Source organism: Gossypium arboreum, chromosome 8, assembly GCF_025698485.1.
Source record: "Gossypium arboreum isolate Shixiya-1 chromosome 8, ASM2569848v2, whole genome shotgun sequence".
Lineage (NCBI taxonomy): Eukaryota > Viridiplantae > Streptophyta > Magnoliopsida > Malvales > Malvaceae > Gossypium > Gossypium arboreum.
Genome location: NC_069077.1, coordinates 20,856,899 through 20,872,702, shown reverse-complemented (window position 1 = coordinate 20,872,702; position 15,804 = coordinate 20,856,899). Strand labels below are relative to the sequence as shown.

The 15,804-nt window shown below is 34.1% G+C and overlaps 2 protein-coding genes across 2 annotated transcripts; one reads left to right on the top strand and one right to left on the bottom strand.

Annotated features, from left to right (window-relative positions):
* The first annotated feature begins 631 nt into the window (after window positions 1-631).
* Window positions 632-8,193, top strand: LOC108469836 (alpha-N-acetylglucosaminidase). The gene is made up of 19 exons (XM_017770897.2): window positions 632-1,193; window positions 1,377-1,450; window positions 1,714-1,925; window positions 2,212-2,333; window positions 2,476-2,561; window positions 2,960-3,054; window positions 3,198-3,279; window positions 3,472-3,578; window positions 4,034-4,064; window positions 4,226-4,343; window positions 4,557-4,607; window positions 4,957-5,066; window positions 5,242-5,344; window positions 5,670-5,768; window positions 6,097-6,207; window positions 6,459-6,706; window positions 6,834-7,071; window positions 7,223-7,301; window positions 7,391-8,193. Exons 1-19 carry the CDS (start codon window positions 933-935, stop codon window positions 7,624-7,626), a joined length of 2,463 nt encoding a protein of 820 aa, XP_017626386.1. The 5' UTR covers window positions 632-932; the 3' UTR covers window positions 7,627-8,193.
* On the bottom strand, window positions 7,602-13,819 carry LOC108469837 (polyamine oxidase 1). Its single transcript, XM_017770898.2, has 10 exons — window positions 13,648-13,819; window positions 13,253-13,502; window positions 12,880-13,008; window positions 12,729-12,790; window positions 12,326-12,480; window positions 10,940-11,083; window positions 9,678-9,827; window positions 8,386-8,640; window positions 8,210-8,291; window positions 7,602-8,122 (listed from the first exon to the last, which is right to left on the bottom strand). The coding sequence occupies exons 1-10, from the start codon at window positions 13,697-13,699 to the stop codon at window positions 7,920-7,922; spliced, it is 1,482 nt and encodes a 493-aa protein (XP_017626387.1). The 5' UTR covers window positions 13,700-13,819; the 3' UTR covers window positions 7,602-7,919.
* Window positions 13,820-15,804: the final 1,985 nt, after the last annotated feature.

Below are 15,804 nucleotides of genomic sequence, written 5' to 3'. Positions count from 1 at the left end.
TAAAAACGAAAATCAACTATTTATATCATAAAATCAAGTTAACAAATTTTTGTTATATTTTTACCTCTCATTTTTCAATTTATGCAAGTTATATTAGTCAAATAATTTAATGAAAATGAGGAAATTAATGTTTTTTATAAAATTTTATAAAAGAATTTTTATTATAAAATTTTATGGTTTTATTTAATTTCTAATCATTTTTATAATTTTTTCTAATTTTTATGGGGTTTTAAATTATTTTATTTATAAAATTTATAAAATTTACTTTGCTTAATTAATTTTTAATAATTATTATAAATTTTAATATTTTTATAATATTTTATAATTCTAAAATGTATCTGTCGAAATTCAGGACAACCATTTTCAAATTCATTATACACGCATCTTAAAAGTATTTTTAAAATATATTTATTTATTTTTGCTGACCTAACACTGTTATGTCAGCGCTGGAGAATGACATGGCATATCAATAAACGGTGCTAAAGTGGCGTTTGCTAACTAATATATCAGATGGTTAATCTTAGTTAAAAGGTTGATTTGATTAGTTTGACTAGTTCATAGCTTAATTGGGTATAAAAAGATGAGAGAAGGTTAATCAATATTTTCGAAAAAGTTTGAGTTTAGGCAAAATTTTATGTTTAAACAACCCTTAAGTTGAAATAAGTAAGTTAATTTGCTTTAAGTTGAAATTTCATCACATGATTGACGAATCATATAGAAACAAATACCAGCAATAAAGATAACGAGAACCGCCACAATGAGTGTTAAACAGGCGGCACGTACAAACATGACGCTCGTGTCAGTCTTGATTGTTTACTCTTGGGGATTCTGTTTTTCGTTTGCTTCACTTGAACAAGTTACGCGCGGTATAAACAAGGGTGAAAATGATGATAATGAAAGATTAAGCCTTGTTATTTTGGAAGCAATTGCATATGGCAGTGGCAATTATCAGAATTCTGAACAGTTCCCTCACAATGAAATTCATCATTGGTGATGTACTAATTATCATCTTCATCTTGTTTATAACGCGACTGCCGCAATCCTTTTCAACAACGGAAGCAATTCAGCCATCACTCACTCGGTTAGATTCCAAACGCTCGTCTCCATCTGTTCAAGAATCGGCTGCTAAAGCCGTTTTGGGAAGATTTCTCCCTACCCATTTGCACAGTTTCCACTTTAAGATTGTCTCCAAGGTATTTCCTTTGAATCTAATTTCAATTGGGTTTGGTTTGCTAGTTCCTGCTATTGCCATTCGTTGCAAGGAAGAATTAGTTATTGGCTCCTTAAAAGGAAAATTAGCATAATTGCAATTTGACGTGTTGCTGCTGTTGTTGTTACTATCTTTGACTTTTAGTGTTTTCTGTTCCGAGTATCAGGATGTTTGTGGCGGACAAGGTTGCTTTTTGATAGAAAATTACGATGGCCCAACCGAAAATGGACCCGAGATACTGTATGTGCAAATCAGTTTTGTAATTGTTGAGTGTGAGGATGGATGTCTTTTTATGCTTGGTTGTGTTGTTCTGAACTTCTGGGATTTTAATTAATTTGACTAGTGATCATATCCTACAACATGTAGGTAATGTCACTCCTCATTAAAAAGATGATACTATGGTTTTCGCCCGATTGTTTTCTTTTTTGCTTCATTTTAAGTAAGACAGTTTAAAACGCTTTAACTGTTTTCGCATTTTTTATGCTGCTCTTTTTCAACTCCAGAATTAAAGGTACCACAGCAGTTGAAATTGCCTCTGGCCTCCACTGGTATATTAAATATTTCTGTGGTGCTCATGTATCTTGGGACAAGACTGGTGGTGTGCAGTTAGCCTCTGTTCCCAAGCCAGGGTCATTGCCCCTTGTAAAAGACAGCGGTGTGTTGATTCAACGGCCAGTACCATGGAACTATTACCAAAATGTTGTTACTTCTAGTTGTAAGTATATGAATCTTTGTTCCTGCCTTCACTCCTTCCAATCACCATGATCATTGTATGTTTGCTTAACATCAAAGAAGGAAGAATAAGGTTATATAGGTTTAGGGTGTTTTATAGTTGGAATGTAGCTGTAGTGTATTTTATGGTACTTAAATGTCTTATTATAATAAACTAACAAGTGATTTGACAGTGAGAACAAGATGATAACAACAGATATATAGCTTTAGACATTTCATGATGCTGGTCAAATTTAATACTCACTGCAATATCAAATCCTTCCTTGCAGATTCATATGTCTGGTGGGATTGGGAAAGATGGGATAAAGAGATAGACTGGATGGCTCTCCAAGGAATCAACCTGCCTTTGGCATTTTCAGGACAAGAAGCCATATGGCAAAAAGTTTTCATGGTGAAGAACTTTTATTGTTATTAAGCATATTGATTTGCCTATACAGATCATTAAATTATCAGTTTTCTCTTGCTTTAACATTATCTATACATGACGACTTATTTCCTTCTATATCTACTGAGAATTGGCTTCTAATTTCCAGGGGTTTAATATTAGCATGGAAGATTTGAATGATTTCTTTGGTGGACCGGCTTTCCTTGCTTGGGCTCGCATGGGAAATTTACATACGTAGGTTAAACGTGGTTTGATCAGCTGTAATCCTATTTCTCAAACATAATGGCTGCAAGTAGAAGTTACTGTTGAATCTGCCATTAGATGTTCTAGTACTAGAAAGGGTTTGAGTGAAACTTTACCCATAAAGGCATGACTAACCAAAAACGGGTTTTATACACACAACAAATGTTGATTTGTGTTCTATTTATTCTTTCTCATTATGGTTAAACTTCTGCAGTAGCACATGTCTAGCTTTTACCAAAAAATGGTTATACACAAGGCATGATCATGATATATTCCTAAAGTTATCTTAACTGTGGATTGTTCACTTTGTACTGAGTCCTGTAATCAGCATATTTATCTCCAGCTTTTGTCTTTCTGGACCTATGATTTTTTTTTTTTTTTTGTCATAGTTGGGGTGGTCCTTTATCCAAAAACTGGTTGAAACAGCAGTTGGTTTTACAGAAGAAGATATTATCTCGGATGTTAGAGCTAGGCATGACTCCAGGTACAGTTAAATTTTCTGATATAGTTTAATTGTTTCCGTTGCAATGTTTATGTCTATTTTTTTTCCTTAAAGGTCTATACATTAGTTATTGCAGAAAAAATTATGTTTGAGCTGATAAATTATATTGTTTTCGATCTGTCTAGTGCTTCCTTCTTTCTCTGGGAATGTTCCAGCAGCTTTGAAGACAATTTTTCCTACAGCTAATATAACTAGACTAGGGGACTGGTACTGAATTTTCTTATTCTCAAAAGTACACTATGAATTAATCATACAATTCCTTATGGGTTTCACATGACAACTTTAATTGTTAGTTGTAATTATTTTGGACCACAGACATCATGCACTGAAAAAATCTTATCTGATTAAGAATTATTTATTAAAAGCATGAGTTTACTGTTCTGTTTTAACCCCTAATAGGAACACAGTGGACAGTGATCCCCGTTGGTGCTGTACTTATCTCCTCAATCCTTCTGATCCGTTATTTGTTGAGATTGGAGAGGCTTTTATCAAAATGCAAATCAAAGGTCTGTGCTCATATAGAAGTGTTAAATATTTGCATTAGTAATGTTTTAGGTAACATTCTGCATTTAACATGGATAAGAATATATAAAGGAAAATCTTAATAGAATCAAGAAAACCTGAACTAAAATAAGTCAAACATTATTTATATACCAGATGAAATTTAGGTATATCACCTTTACTGAGAATTTATATGTGTTAGTGCACAATGCTCATATATGAGAGTGAGCACACGAGAATGAATATATTAACATCATTTGTGCAAAGTAGTAAAGAAATGGTACTGGCAAGAAAACGTAAGCCACTTATTACTGAATTGGTAATACATTTTATGTTCCCGCTACCGTGATATATACTTTTAAAAGCTCTGAGGCTAAATATGAGCATTACACAATTTCTTCTCTTCTTAATGTGTTGATTATTTCTTGTGGGTTCATACTCTCTTCATCTACTTCAATAGAATATGGTGACGTGACTGACATCTACAACTGGTAATTTACTTCAATCTATTTAGTTACTGTGTTTTTCCATCATATTTATTTTCTCCTCTTGCTTTAACCTATTAGAAGTAGATCTTCTCATTCTTCCTTTGTTTTTGAATTTTACATTGTCTTAGTGACATTGAAGAAATATATGTTTCTGTAATATGCAGTGACACCTTCAATGAAAATTCCCCACCTACAAATGATACAACATATATCTCATCACTCGGTGCTGCTGTGTACAAAGCAATGTCCAATGGTGACAAGGATGCTGTGTGGTTGATGCAAGTATGATGGTTATTTCTGCAACATTGCCTCCTCTTTTATTCTGTTTATTCTTTTGCAAACAGTTAATCATATTTCCATAAAATGACATGATGTAGATTTGACATTGTTATATCATTGCGTTGCAAAATTACAAGGCCAAATTTAAGTTGGATCCTATAACATAGGTTTCTTTTACCAGTTAAAGTATTGCCACATTATTCTACCAATATGCAGGGTTGGCTTTTCTACTCGGACTCAACTTTCTGGAAGCCACCCCAAATGAAGGTATATATGAACCTAGGACAATAGTTAGTAGCTATCATCTTTTGTTCTTACCTTGTTATTATTATAAAAGTTTGCAACTTTTATTAATCTAAAATATTCAGCTGATTGGGAAAGTATTGTTTTATCCTTTCACCGAAGTATAAAGCAATTGCCTATACAAGCTGCTTTGGGAACTGTTGTTTGGGGTTTTAGGATTTGGACAACATTGGAATAAGGGTTAAATTGTTACAAAAGCTAGAATGCTTCAATAGAAAAATAAAGAAGTCTGCATATTATTGCTTAAGAAATAGTACTTTTTGGGCACCATATTGTAAGTGATTTGATCATATAAATCTGGTAATATTCACAGGCACTTTTACATTCTGTTCCAGTGGGGAAAATGATAGTTCTTGATTTATTCGCTGATGTTAAACCAATATGGGCAACTTCTTCTCAATTTTATGGCACTCCTTATGTCTGGTAGTTCTCTTATCATTGTCTCCTGCAATTTCATGGCATTCCATAGCCATTAGCAAGATATTTACTTATTGAAATGTCTTTCTTAATTCAGTTATATTCTTTTTTTTCTTCTTGAACATGTAATTTGATGTTTGTATTACAGAATATCACTTTATGTTAAGTATCTCTTTATCAGGTGTCTACTGCATAATTTTGGAGGAAATATTGAAATGTATGGAACATTGGATGCAATTTCTTCAGGTCCAGTGGATGCTCGCATCAGTAAAAATTCAACCATGGTAGGCAGAGTGCCTTGCGTTTAAATATCTTCTAATCATTGCTAGAAACAAACATTTCAAATAATTAAAGCTTTTAGGCTTAGAGTGTCTTAGGAAAATTGCTTTATATAATGCAACATGGTGGTGGAGGTTAAAAGTCATATAATTTCTATGCCTATATTTTATTTGTGATGTCATCTTTTGCCCTTTCTTTTTAACTTCTTGCATTCAACGGTGTTAGATGATTTTTAGGTGTATAACATATATGAACTTTTGGTACTTTCATGATCTGACATATTACTTTTATGGAACAGTTTCAATCATGGAACTTTTTTATAATGTGTAGGTCGGTGTTGGCATGTGCATGGAAGGAATAGAGCAAAATCCGGTTGTATATGAGTTAATGTCTGAAATGGCATTTCGAAAGGAAAAAGTTCCAGTTCTGGTAATCAACTTGTTTTGACATCTTTTCAATTGCTTGAAGTGCATTTTGTTTCATAACTAGAAAGTGATGGAACTTCCATTTCTTTCTCTTCCTTATCATTGTCGAAATAAAAGTTCATTTTATATATATATTGATGGAAGTCCATTATATTTCTAGCTGGTAGTGACTGACACAGAGACACATGTTGGGCGTGTTAATTCTGATGTTGTGAACCATCACTGACAATGAGGATCATGAGAATATTGAGATGCATGCAGTGATAGTGCTCGTTTTTATTTCTTTTTAAGCGTGGAGGTTGTTTGGCAGTAGCTAACTTCTTGTTTTGTAGGAATGGCTGAAGACCTACACCCACAGACGTTATGGTAAATCAGTTCAACAAATTAAAGAAGCATGGGCAATTTTGTATCACACAGTTTACAATTGCACAGATGGAATCGCCGTATGTTTCAATGCACCGATGAACTGCAAATTCCTATTTCATATTACTTCCCTCTATAAGAATTACCTTAAAGGAAATAGATCTAATTGTTGAACTCCATTATGGAATTATTTGATATGTTTCAGCAATATATACACATGGAATAAATATTCCAGCTGCTAAATTTTTCTGAGTTCTGTAATTTAGGACCCATCAATAAATTTATATAGTCATTTATATAGGACCTGATTTTGGATTTTCCTTTGTTGCAGGATCATAACATTGATTTCATAGTCAAGTTTCCAGATTGGGACCCATCAATAAATTTTGGATCTCGACCATCAAAGCTAAACAGTATGCATACATTCCGCTCAAGAACCAGAAGCAGAAGATTCTCATTTCAGGAACGTAGCTCTGATCTGCCTCAAGCGCATTTGTGGTATTCTACTCATGAGGTTGTCAATGCTTTAAAGCTCTTCCTTGCGGCTGGAAATGATTTAGCTGGGAGCCTCACATATAGGTTACTCCTTTTTCTTTTTCATATTTCGCTATAACAATTTAAAAGCAAGAGGAATAAAAGCAGCTTCTAATAGAGAGGGTAAAATATGAGTAAGGACTATATCCACTTATTCACGGTTTGTTGACAGATACGACTTGGTCGACTTAACACGTCAAGTGTTGTCAAAGCTAGCAAACCAAGTCTATTTGGATGCAATAAATGCTTTCCGAAGGAAGGATGTCAAAGCTTTGAATATTCATGGCCAGAAGTTCATTCAACTAATAAAGGATATTGATGTACTACTAGCTTCTGATGACAATTTTCTGCTTGGAACATGGCTTGAAAGTGCAAAACTCTTGGCAGAAAACCCAAGTGAGATGAGACAGGTGTGTACAAATATTTTCCTCATTGTTTTGTTACTTCAAAACCAAATCATATATATTTGGTTTTCTTTATAACCCTATCCATTCGACAGTATATACCATTGTTCGATTTTGATTGGAATGCTGCTGAAGTTATATTTATTCTGTGCGACAGTATGAATGGAATGCTAGAACGCAAGTGACAATGTGGTTTGATACCACACCAACCAATCAAAGCAAGCTTCATGACTATGGTAATTTTGAACATATTGCCATCATCCAATATAAATTGAAGTTTTAATCACCGATCTAAATTTAAATTCTTTTTGTCGGTTCTGATTAGCCAACAAGTTTTGGAGTGGACTGCTGGAAGGGTACTATTTGCCACGAGCTTCAAGCTATTTTAGCTATTTGTTCAAAAGCTTAGAGAAAAATGAGAGTTTCAAATTGGTGGAATGGAGGAAACAATGGATATCATTCTCAAATAAGTGGCAAGCAGGCCTTGAGCTGTACCCAGTGAAGGCCCAAGGAAATTTCCTTACTATAGCCAAGGCTTTATTTGACAAATACCTAAGTTAATCATAGTATTAAGATGGAATTAAAAATCCTGGGTTTTTCTTTTTAAGTACAATTAGAATACAGCATGTGATTTCTTTCTTTTTCATTTTGCTTTATCTATCATTTCTCACAACTGATACAATATGGATTGCGGAGCCGTGGAACTTCCCACTTTAGCCAACTTTTCCATTTCTCTATTCTCATTTCACCTTGTGGATTGTGTTAAGGGGTCGATCTACATTTGTGTCCAAACCATCCTTCTCATTCTTCATGATTTTGGTACTATTGAAGTTGTCAAAGTACGGTCCATATAGTCACAAGATCGCTTCCGGAATGCCAAGCTTGCCGCTGAGATACAATTGTGTGGGAACATCACATTTGTGGAGACCTGAGACTGCATCCGCCTGAGTCAGAGTCAATGCTAACAAGGGCTCTAACAGGAAATTTTGGTTCTGTTTGTCGTTCTGTCTTTCATCTTTTCTCATTTCTTCCAGTACTGCCTTACTAGTATCAATGCCTGTAACAGTTGTTCAAAAATATTAGCAAAACCTTAAACAATAAGATCCATTCACCAATCGGTTTAGAAAATAGCCTCTACCCTCACCTGCAAGGTGTCCACCATGTACATAGCCATTAAATCTTTCACTCGTGTGTTCACCAGTAAAGAAAATGCGTCCCACTGGGGCCTATACAATTTTTTAAAAAAAAAACATAAGAAAATAATTGTTAAACCATGATTGACTAAAATTTGAGAACATAAATAAATAAATTATGAGTTACCTTAATATCATTAATGACTTGGTTATTAGATATCATAGGGTAGTTGCTGTAGCTGCAACGCTGGAACCTGTTATTCCACCAGCGGGGAACAAGTATATCAGTGGCATCGGGTATGTCAGACCCGAACATGTCCCTAAGCACAACCATAGCTTCCTTCAATGTCTCTTCATCGGATTGAGATTCCACACGCTTCGATTCATCGTTCGTTAACGTTACAACCAAAATATTTGAACCAGGGTATGCATTCTCCATGTGCTGATGGCATAGCAACAGATCAGCAGCCAATTTTAGATGAATTCCAGGAATAGCTAAAAATAAATGGATGGATGATATAATCTCATAGATGCTAAAAGATTTAGGATTCTAATCAAAATACTTTTTATTATTTAAAAAAGAACACAAGATAAGGTCAGTATAATCCCATTTTAGCCTCAATGGGCCACACCATGATCATTAAAAAGTTTGTTTTCTTCAATGTCAAGCAATTAAAGTAATTCATGATTTCTTGGTAATCAAACTGATTATCAAAAGGCATTTCATCCTCTCTCAAAAGAAAAAACACAGAAAACAGCTCATAGTGACGGGTACCAACAATGCAACCAATTCACAGCTCTAAGACAGTGAATGTGACAAAAACAGGCACATCATTGAAGGAGCAACTATGCCGTATCAATATTTCTGGTGGACTGAACTGATGACAGGAGTATATACATACCAAGATCAGAATAAATCTAGATATGACCCACAAATAGTGGGACTTAAACTGGAATAAAATCTTTACTAAGAACCCGCACATGATTTGCACAAGTCGAGACTCAAACTTGGGAATTCAAAGTTGCCGGGACCTACCATTGGGATGATTCCATATATTCAAACACATAATATTAGTCATCAAATTTAAAAATATCACGTAGGCTGCTAGGTTGTTAAATGTTAATCATAGCCCCTAACAGATAAGACAACCAACAAAGTCAACCACCAGCTTCATTAAAAAAGTAATACTATTACTATATGCCAATAATTACTGAACCTGTATTTAGCGGCTGCATAATCATTTACGTAACACAAAAACGTTGTCATTTTATGCAGGAAAAACGGGCTTTTTTTATTCCTACATGATGAATGGAGCAGCCTAGGATCATGGACAGTGAACACCACAAAGCATTCTTTAAGTAGCAAGAAAAATGAAGATTGAATTTTATAATACTGAGGTGGCAGCAAGAGAATTGTTAGATAAAAATATCAAAGTTAGCTGGCAACAATATTATAAAGGAAATAACGATTAAACCAACCTGCCAAAACGTGTAATAGCCTCTCCTCTCGTGAGCATAGATAAAGAACTCTTTTCCAGGCCCACAAGGCCAGAACTTATACGGAAACTTGAGGAAGATCTTGGTATACACCATCACATCACATTTCTCTATCGCTTCCGTTTTCCACCTCTATAATCATTAAATATATTTACGTTAATCAAGCAAAAGAAAATTTGCGATAATGAACAGAAATTTTAAACGATTAAGCAATCTTAAGCAGGGGGGCCACTAGAAAAAATATGCATTATAAAAAGGAAAGTCTTAGTCCAAGACATCTCCAAGCTCATTACGTGTAAAAGTGCAAGTGGGGGATATTTCCTTTCAACTTTTTGCAAGTGGTCTATTAAATAAAAGAATTTACGAATTCGGTTCCAACAACCACAGTATCCACACCTGAGCCCTACATGTTAATTAAAGGCATGAATTTCATGCTCATCCTCATAAACAGACCCAAATATTTTTTCAAGGATTATTGACCACTTTCTCCATCCAACTCCAGTTCTACTACATATCACTATCAATCATTGGGGTGAATATATGATGTCTCTGTCTCCTAAGGGCTAGATTAAACATGGCTTACCTGCTCAGAAAAATGCTTAAATCATAGGTTGACCCATACTCTCCCTACATTTTTAAGTTCTTAAGAAAGCTAGCCATGAAGTTAAGTCTAACATTGCTAAGATTAACATGTTTAATTAATAATTGGTAATTATAGTATCTTGCAGTATCACTTACAATTTATTTTCCGTTTTTAGTCAAGTAGTACCATTCAAGAAAATGAAATGCAGCTGTACAATATATTTTATTTACAAATGATCACCCCCAAAAGTACACGTGTTGTGGTAAAATAAAAATTCTCAACTTCTCAAGAATCTCAACGCTAGAAAAGAGATAATCACATGAACCTATGGGTTACAAAATCTGTGGATCATCGTGCAACCCATGGTATTTGCATATAATAAAGGCACCTCGAAAATATATATTCCTTTCATCACCCATCAGCAAACTCTATTTAATACAGCTAAGTGGCTATAACCATGAACTTTGACTCTTTCTAACTTTATGATATTTAATATTGTGGCCCACACACCTTAAGAAAACAAGAAAACAAGTTTGGCAACTCGCATCTATGAGGACCTATAGCCTAGCGTTCTCACCCTATTGATTCAACGGTCAAAGATCCTCCTAAAGAACATAATTTTGATGAACAAGTGTTCATAGAAATGCAAGAGGATACTTACAGGCAAGGGTGGCCTGAAGGAAATGAGGTCGCTTTGAAGAACACCAATGCTAGCAGACAAAATCACGTAGTCGGCTTCGTAAACGCAACCATCCTCTGTTCTCACTGTGACGCCGTTTCTCGAGTGCTGTAATTCCCTAACAACCTGCCCCAAGTCCATGCACAAAAAAGTAAACATACTTAAACAGCAACATATTAGTTAATTGAAATTTTTTAAAAAGAAAAGTTTAAACGTCTCCTCGGATTCTGAGAAGTCAAAGCTACAAAACCTATGCAATTCAAATACCAGAAGCGATCAGGCAGAAAGGGAAGGATTTATTGAAGGAGGTACATGGAGCCCATACCCTCGTTACCCATTTAATGGGGGGTTCTACAAGGCATCGTGAACAGTAGGGAAGGAAAGAAAAAGGTAATTGATGTCTGATTTTAGAGCAACGATAGTGAAAACAACATATTAAATGAAGAAACTGACAAGACTCTATATTTGCATGTCCCTATGTAAGTTGTGACAAGACATCTCAACACCAGGGTGTTGTTATCTGGTCATTGTGGACACTGCAGAATACTGAAAATTGGAGAATTCGGGGCCCTCCTAATAGATGATTAGTAATGAACAAAAAGAAAAAACTAATGGATGATTAGTGTGCGAGGCAAAATTGACTTTAATTGTTTCAAAAAATTGAACTCATGTGTATATAATTAAACTGAAAATTATAAGGTACTGTTTTACGAGTTTCCCGCTTTGCATCATTGAAAAAGTTCATAACTGGGAACATAACCAACATTTGAGTTTGACTAACTATTTTCTTGCTTCCAAACATTGATGATATCATTACAATGATGGAAAAGAGTTAAGCTTATGAGTCAAGAAAAGAAACAACCAAAAAAATCCAAAATTTTCAACGAAAAATATATATATTAGCATTTGTACTAATGACTAATTAGCAGACGTTTCTAAGATCATGATGATGACAGTAAAAAAAAAGAAAAAAAAAAAGAAGAGGAGAAACATAATTAATCAACAAACGAAACTGAAAAATAGAAACTAAAAAAACACAGTTGACCCTCCATGGTGAAATACCGAAGAAAAGGATGGATCATAAAAATAATAATGAACAAAGGTGTTAAAATAACTTTTAGTCAACGTCATCATCTGAAAACTCCCAAAAGTGGGTCAATCAATCTTAAAAACAAAAGGAAAACAGTGGATGCATATAAAAGTAAAACTACGCCTCAGAATTTTTTTTTTTTTTGGGGGCACCTTCCTGTTTCCTTTGTTTTCATTCCATGATCGAGTTAAAGAAACAAAACGATTATATTATATGGACTAAAATTTTGATTAAAATAAAAGAAAAAGCAAAAGAAATCAAAAGGTTGGTATTCATACCTTGTTCAGTTTCAGGCGATTGTCCAGGATTTTACCCTCCGAGGTAAATAGAAATTCCTCGGCCATTTTATACAGTAAATATTCATAACCTCTTTCATCTGCCACCAAAAACTCTCTTTCCCCAAAATCTACGTAAGTTGATATTGGCTCCACCTCTGTATGCTAAAACAAGAAGCATCAGCCAAATAGGACTGGATATTTTATGCATTTCAATGTGAAAGTAGGAAAAAGAAATTTGAAATAGAAATTTCTAATGACAGGATTTTTCGGAGCATATTTTCACAAAGGAAAAGAACCGATCCAAAATTCCAAATGCATGAATGAAAAAACTAAAATATTTTCATTTGCATTGCTTTTCTTGGCATCCAAGCAGGGGAAAGCAAAAATGAGTTGCTCGACTTGCCTGCCATCTCAAAATCGTGTAATATAAAGTCAATTGCGAGCTCTATTGGTGTCTTCGGTGTTCTAAAAAAAACAAATGAACAGGAAAAATTAATTCAACGATGGCTAATTAGTAAATTAATAATTATGAAACAATAGTATATTCTTCTTACAAAGTAAAGTCGGTTCTATTGGTGGCATCTTCCACACAGTTTGACTCGAGGCCCTTTAGTTTCTGAATCGCTGAGTCCACCGCCTTCTTGTACGAGTCGGCGGCGATTCCACTTGGAAATATCTTCCCGCTGCAACTCATTCGTAAAAAAAAAAAAATCAGCTTAAATTCATCCAGACGCAGAATTTCATTTCATTTTTATCACGAAAAAACAGAGACTCAACAGAAAAAAAAATTAATAATTTACGCCGGCGAATCAAAATGTCCATGTAGCGTTGCCCGCAGAAAAAAAAAGAAAAAAAGAAGCTAATTCTCAAAGCTCAATCATTCACCGCCAAAGAAAAAAGGTAAAGAGAAAAAAAAAGGATTCGGACCTCCGATCGTAGATGTTATAGCGGGCATTGCTGTAGTCAGAGAAACAGGTTCGGAGGCCAAGCTTCGCGGCAATCTCCCAAACCGGGTTGGACTCTTTGCCACCTACACCGGCAATCCAACCCGCTCCCAGCTCCACCGAGACGTCTCCGAACTTCTCTTTCCGGATCCTACCGCCAATTCTATCAGACGCTTCTAAGATCAACAAATCCCCAATTCCATTCTCAGCCAAAACCTTCGCCGCCGATAAACCTATCCAGAATTTTAAAAAATAATCCATCAATTAAAACGATATTTTTTAAAATTATAATATATCATAACAACATGTAATATACACGTGTTTGCTCGTTTAACAGAATAAATTCACTGTTAAATCAAATTGTTTAACGATACAGACCAGAGACGCCGGCGCCGATGATAATAACGGACGACCGAGGAGAAGGCTCCATTAGAGAGAGAAAAAATTAAAGATGGAAGAGAAAATGGGAAGGAAAAGGGAAATTCAAATGACTGTAGATTTTGTGTCTGAGTAGTGATGGCAAGACAAAACAGAAATAGCGGGAGTACGTTTATAAAGGAGTTTTTTTTCGCTATTTTTGTATTTTTTTAAATTTATTAAAACTAGGAATTAAATAAAAAAATAGTTTGTTTTTTTTTTTATCTTTACAAAGTGTACATTTAAGTTTTGTGATGGTTAAGTAGGGAGATGGGAATTTGTACTGGTAATTGACGAGGAGTTGACGCGCCGTCCATCCAAAAGTAGATATTTAGTTATTACGTCAACAACCATGAAATTTACTTGCATTTGTTTAATCACTAACTAATGTCATTATTCACATAGATAGTCGGTTTGAGTGAAAACGTTTTCAATTTCATCCTCCACTCAACTGCTTTGTAAGTTCCAAATCCGCTGTTTCATTAATTTTCCTACGTTTGTTCATCCATATTTCTTTATTGGCAAAACAATATTGTATTATTCATCAAAGGAAATTAACAAAGTTCCCAAAGTTAACCGGCAAACATACAAAGTAATTCAAAATCTATCAAGCATATTCTCTAAGCTTTCAGATTTCAATTACAACAATACAATTATTTAAATGGAGCGGGTAAACCATCTTTGTTCAGAATGAAAATTAAAAAAGATTTAACCCATCCCTCAATGCACATCCTTTTTCTCAAATGTGCTGCCACCCAATCAGTGGCTTAATTAGTTTCTCTTTTGATCAAAATTGAACTTCAAAATGTTGAAATCCTTACTCAAGTTGTCAATTCTACTAAGCCTAGGATAAATATGCTATATCCTCCTTTTGTCTTTGTTGGTAACCTCATCAAAAACAACTTCGTATTCCGTCCCAATAATGACTTTATCCAAATTCTTCTTGACAACCAACTTCAGGCCTAAATAGACTGTAACAGTTCGGTTTAGACCCTAGTCGGAATAGTAGTTTTGGGACCATAGTCTGAGTCAAAAAAATATTTTAATATTATTTTCCGTGCTTATAATATGTGAATTGATATCTGTGAAAATTTCATGTGAACATTTTATCGCTTGTGTGCCCGATTTGATAAAAAGATTTAATCGCGTAAAATGTAAAAGTGGCTAGCTATTTGTTAAAAGTACTTAAGTGTTATGTTTTATTAAAGGAAAGGTCCTTAAGTTGTAATTTGACCATGACTATTGGAATTGGTCATAAATGACCTTAAAATGGATGAATTTTAATGTTTTAAACAAATGTTAAAATGATAAATTATGTAATAATGTTGATTAAATAAAACAAAACATGAATTTAGTGTTATATTCATCATCTTTGCCGAAAATACAAGGAAAAAGAAAATAAAATAAGCTTCCTAGGGTTCGGCTAAGGAAATTGGTGACTAAGGTATGGTTTTTTATCTGTTTTTGATAATTTCTACGTTTTTGTGATCGTTGCTTAGTAATCTTTCAAGCCCATTCCTCAATTTCTGAGTTTGATTATGATTTTAAGATGTGCCATTGTTGATAATGTGAGTTTTATGAAGTTTGATGATAGAAAATGAAAGAAATGTGTTGGGTTAATATGTTTTGTATTTGAATTTTTGATGAATTTAAGTATTTTGGACTAATTTGTGAAAATGAGAAATTGAGGGACTAAAATGTGAAATAAATGAAATATGTGGGCTTATATGAACTACATGAAAATTCGGCTAAGCATGCGTATAAAGAAATTTTGTATATTTTGTGATTTTTGTGATTAAGGACTAAAGTGTTAAATCGTGAAAATATGAGGGCTAATTTGTAAAATGCCCTAAATATGTGTATATGGATTGAATTGAATGGTTTTTTGAATAAAAGAGTTAAATTTGAATGTGCATAGATCAAGAACCAAAGAAAACAGAATTAGATTGGGGAAAGTCAAAAGTAGTTAAATAGCCGTTCATTTCCGTACGAGGTAAGTCTATATACAAATAAATGTGATTGAATTGATTTATTCATGCTTATATGATACTGAATTGTGATGAATGGTTATAGAAGCTGGATATTTGAAATTGAGAAAGTTTCGATAATGTGACGACG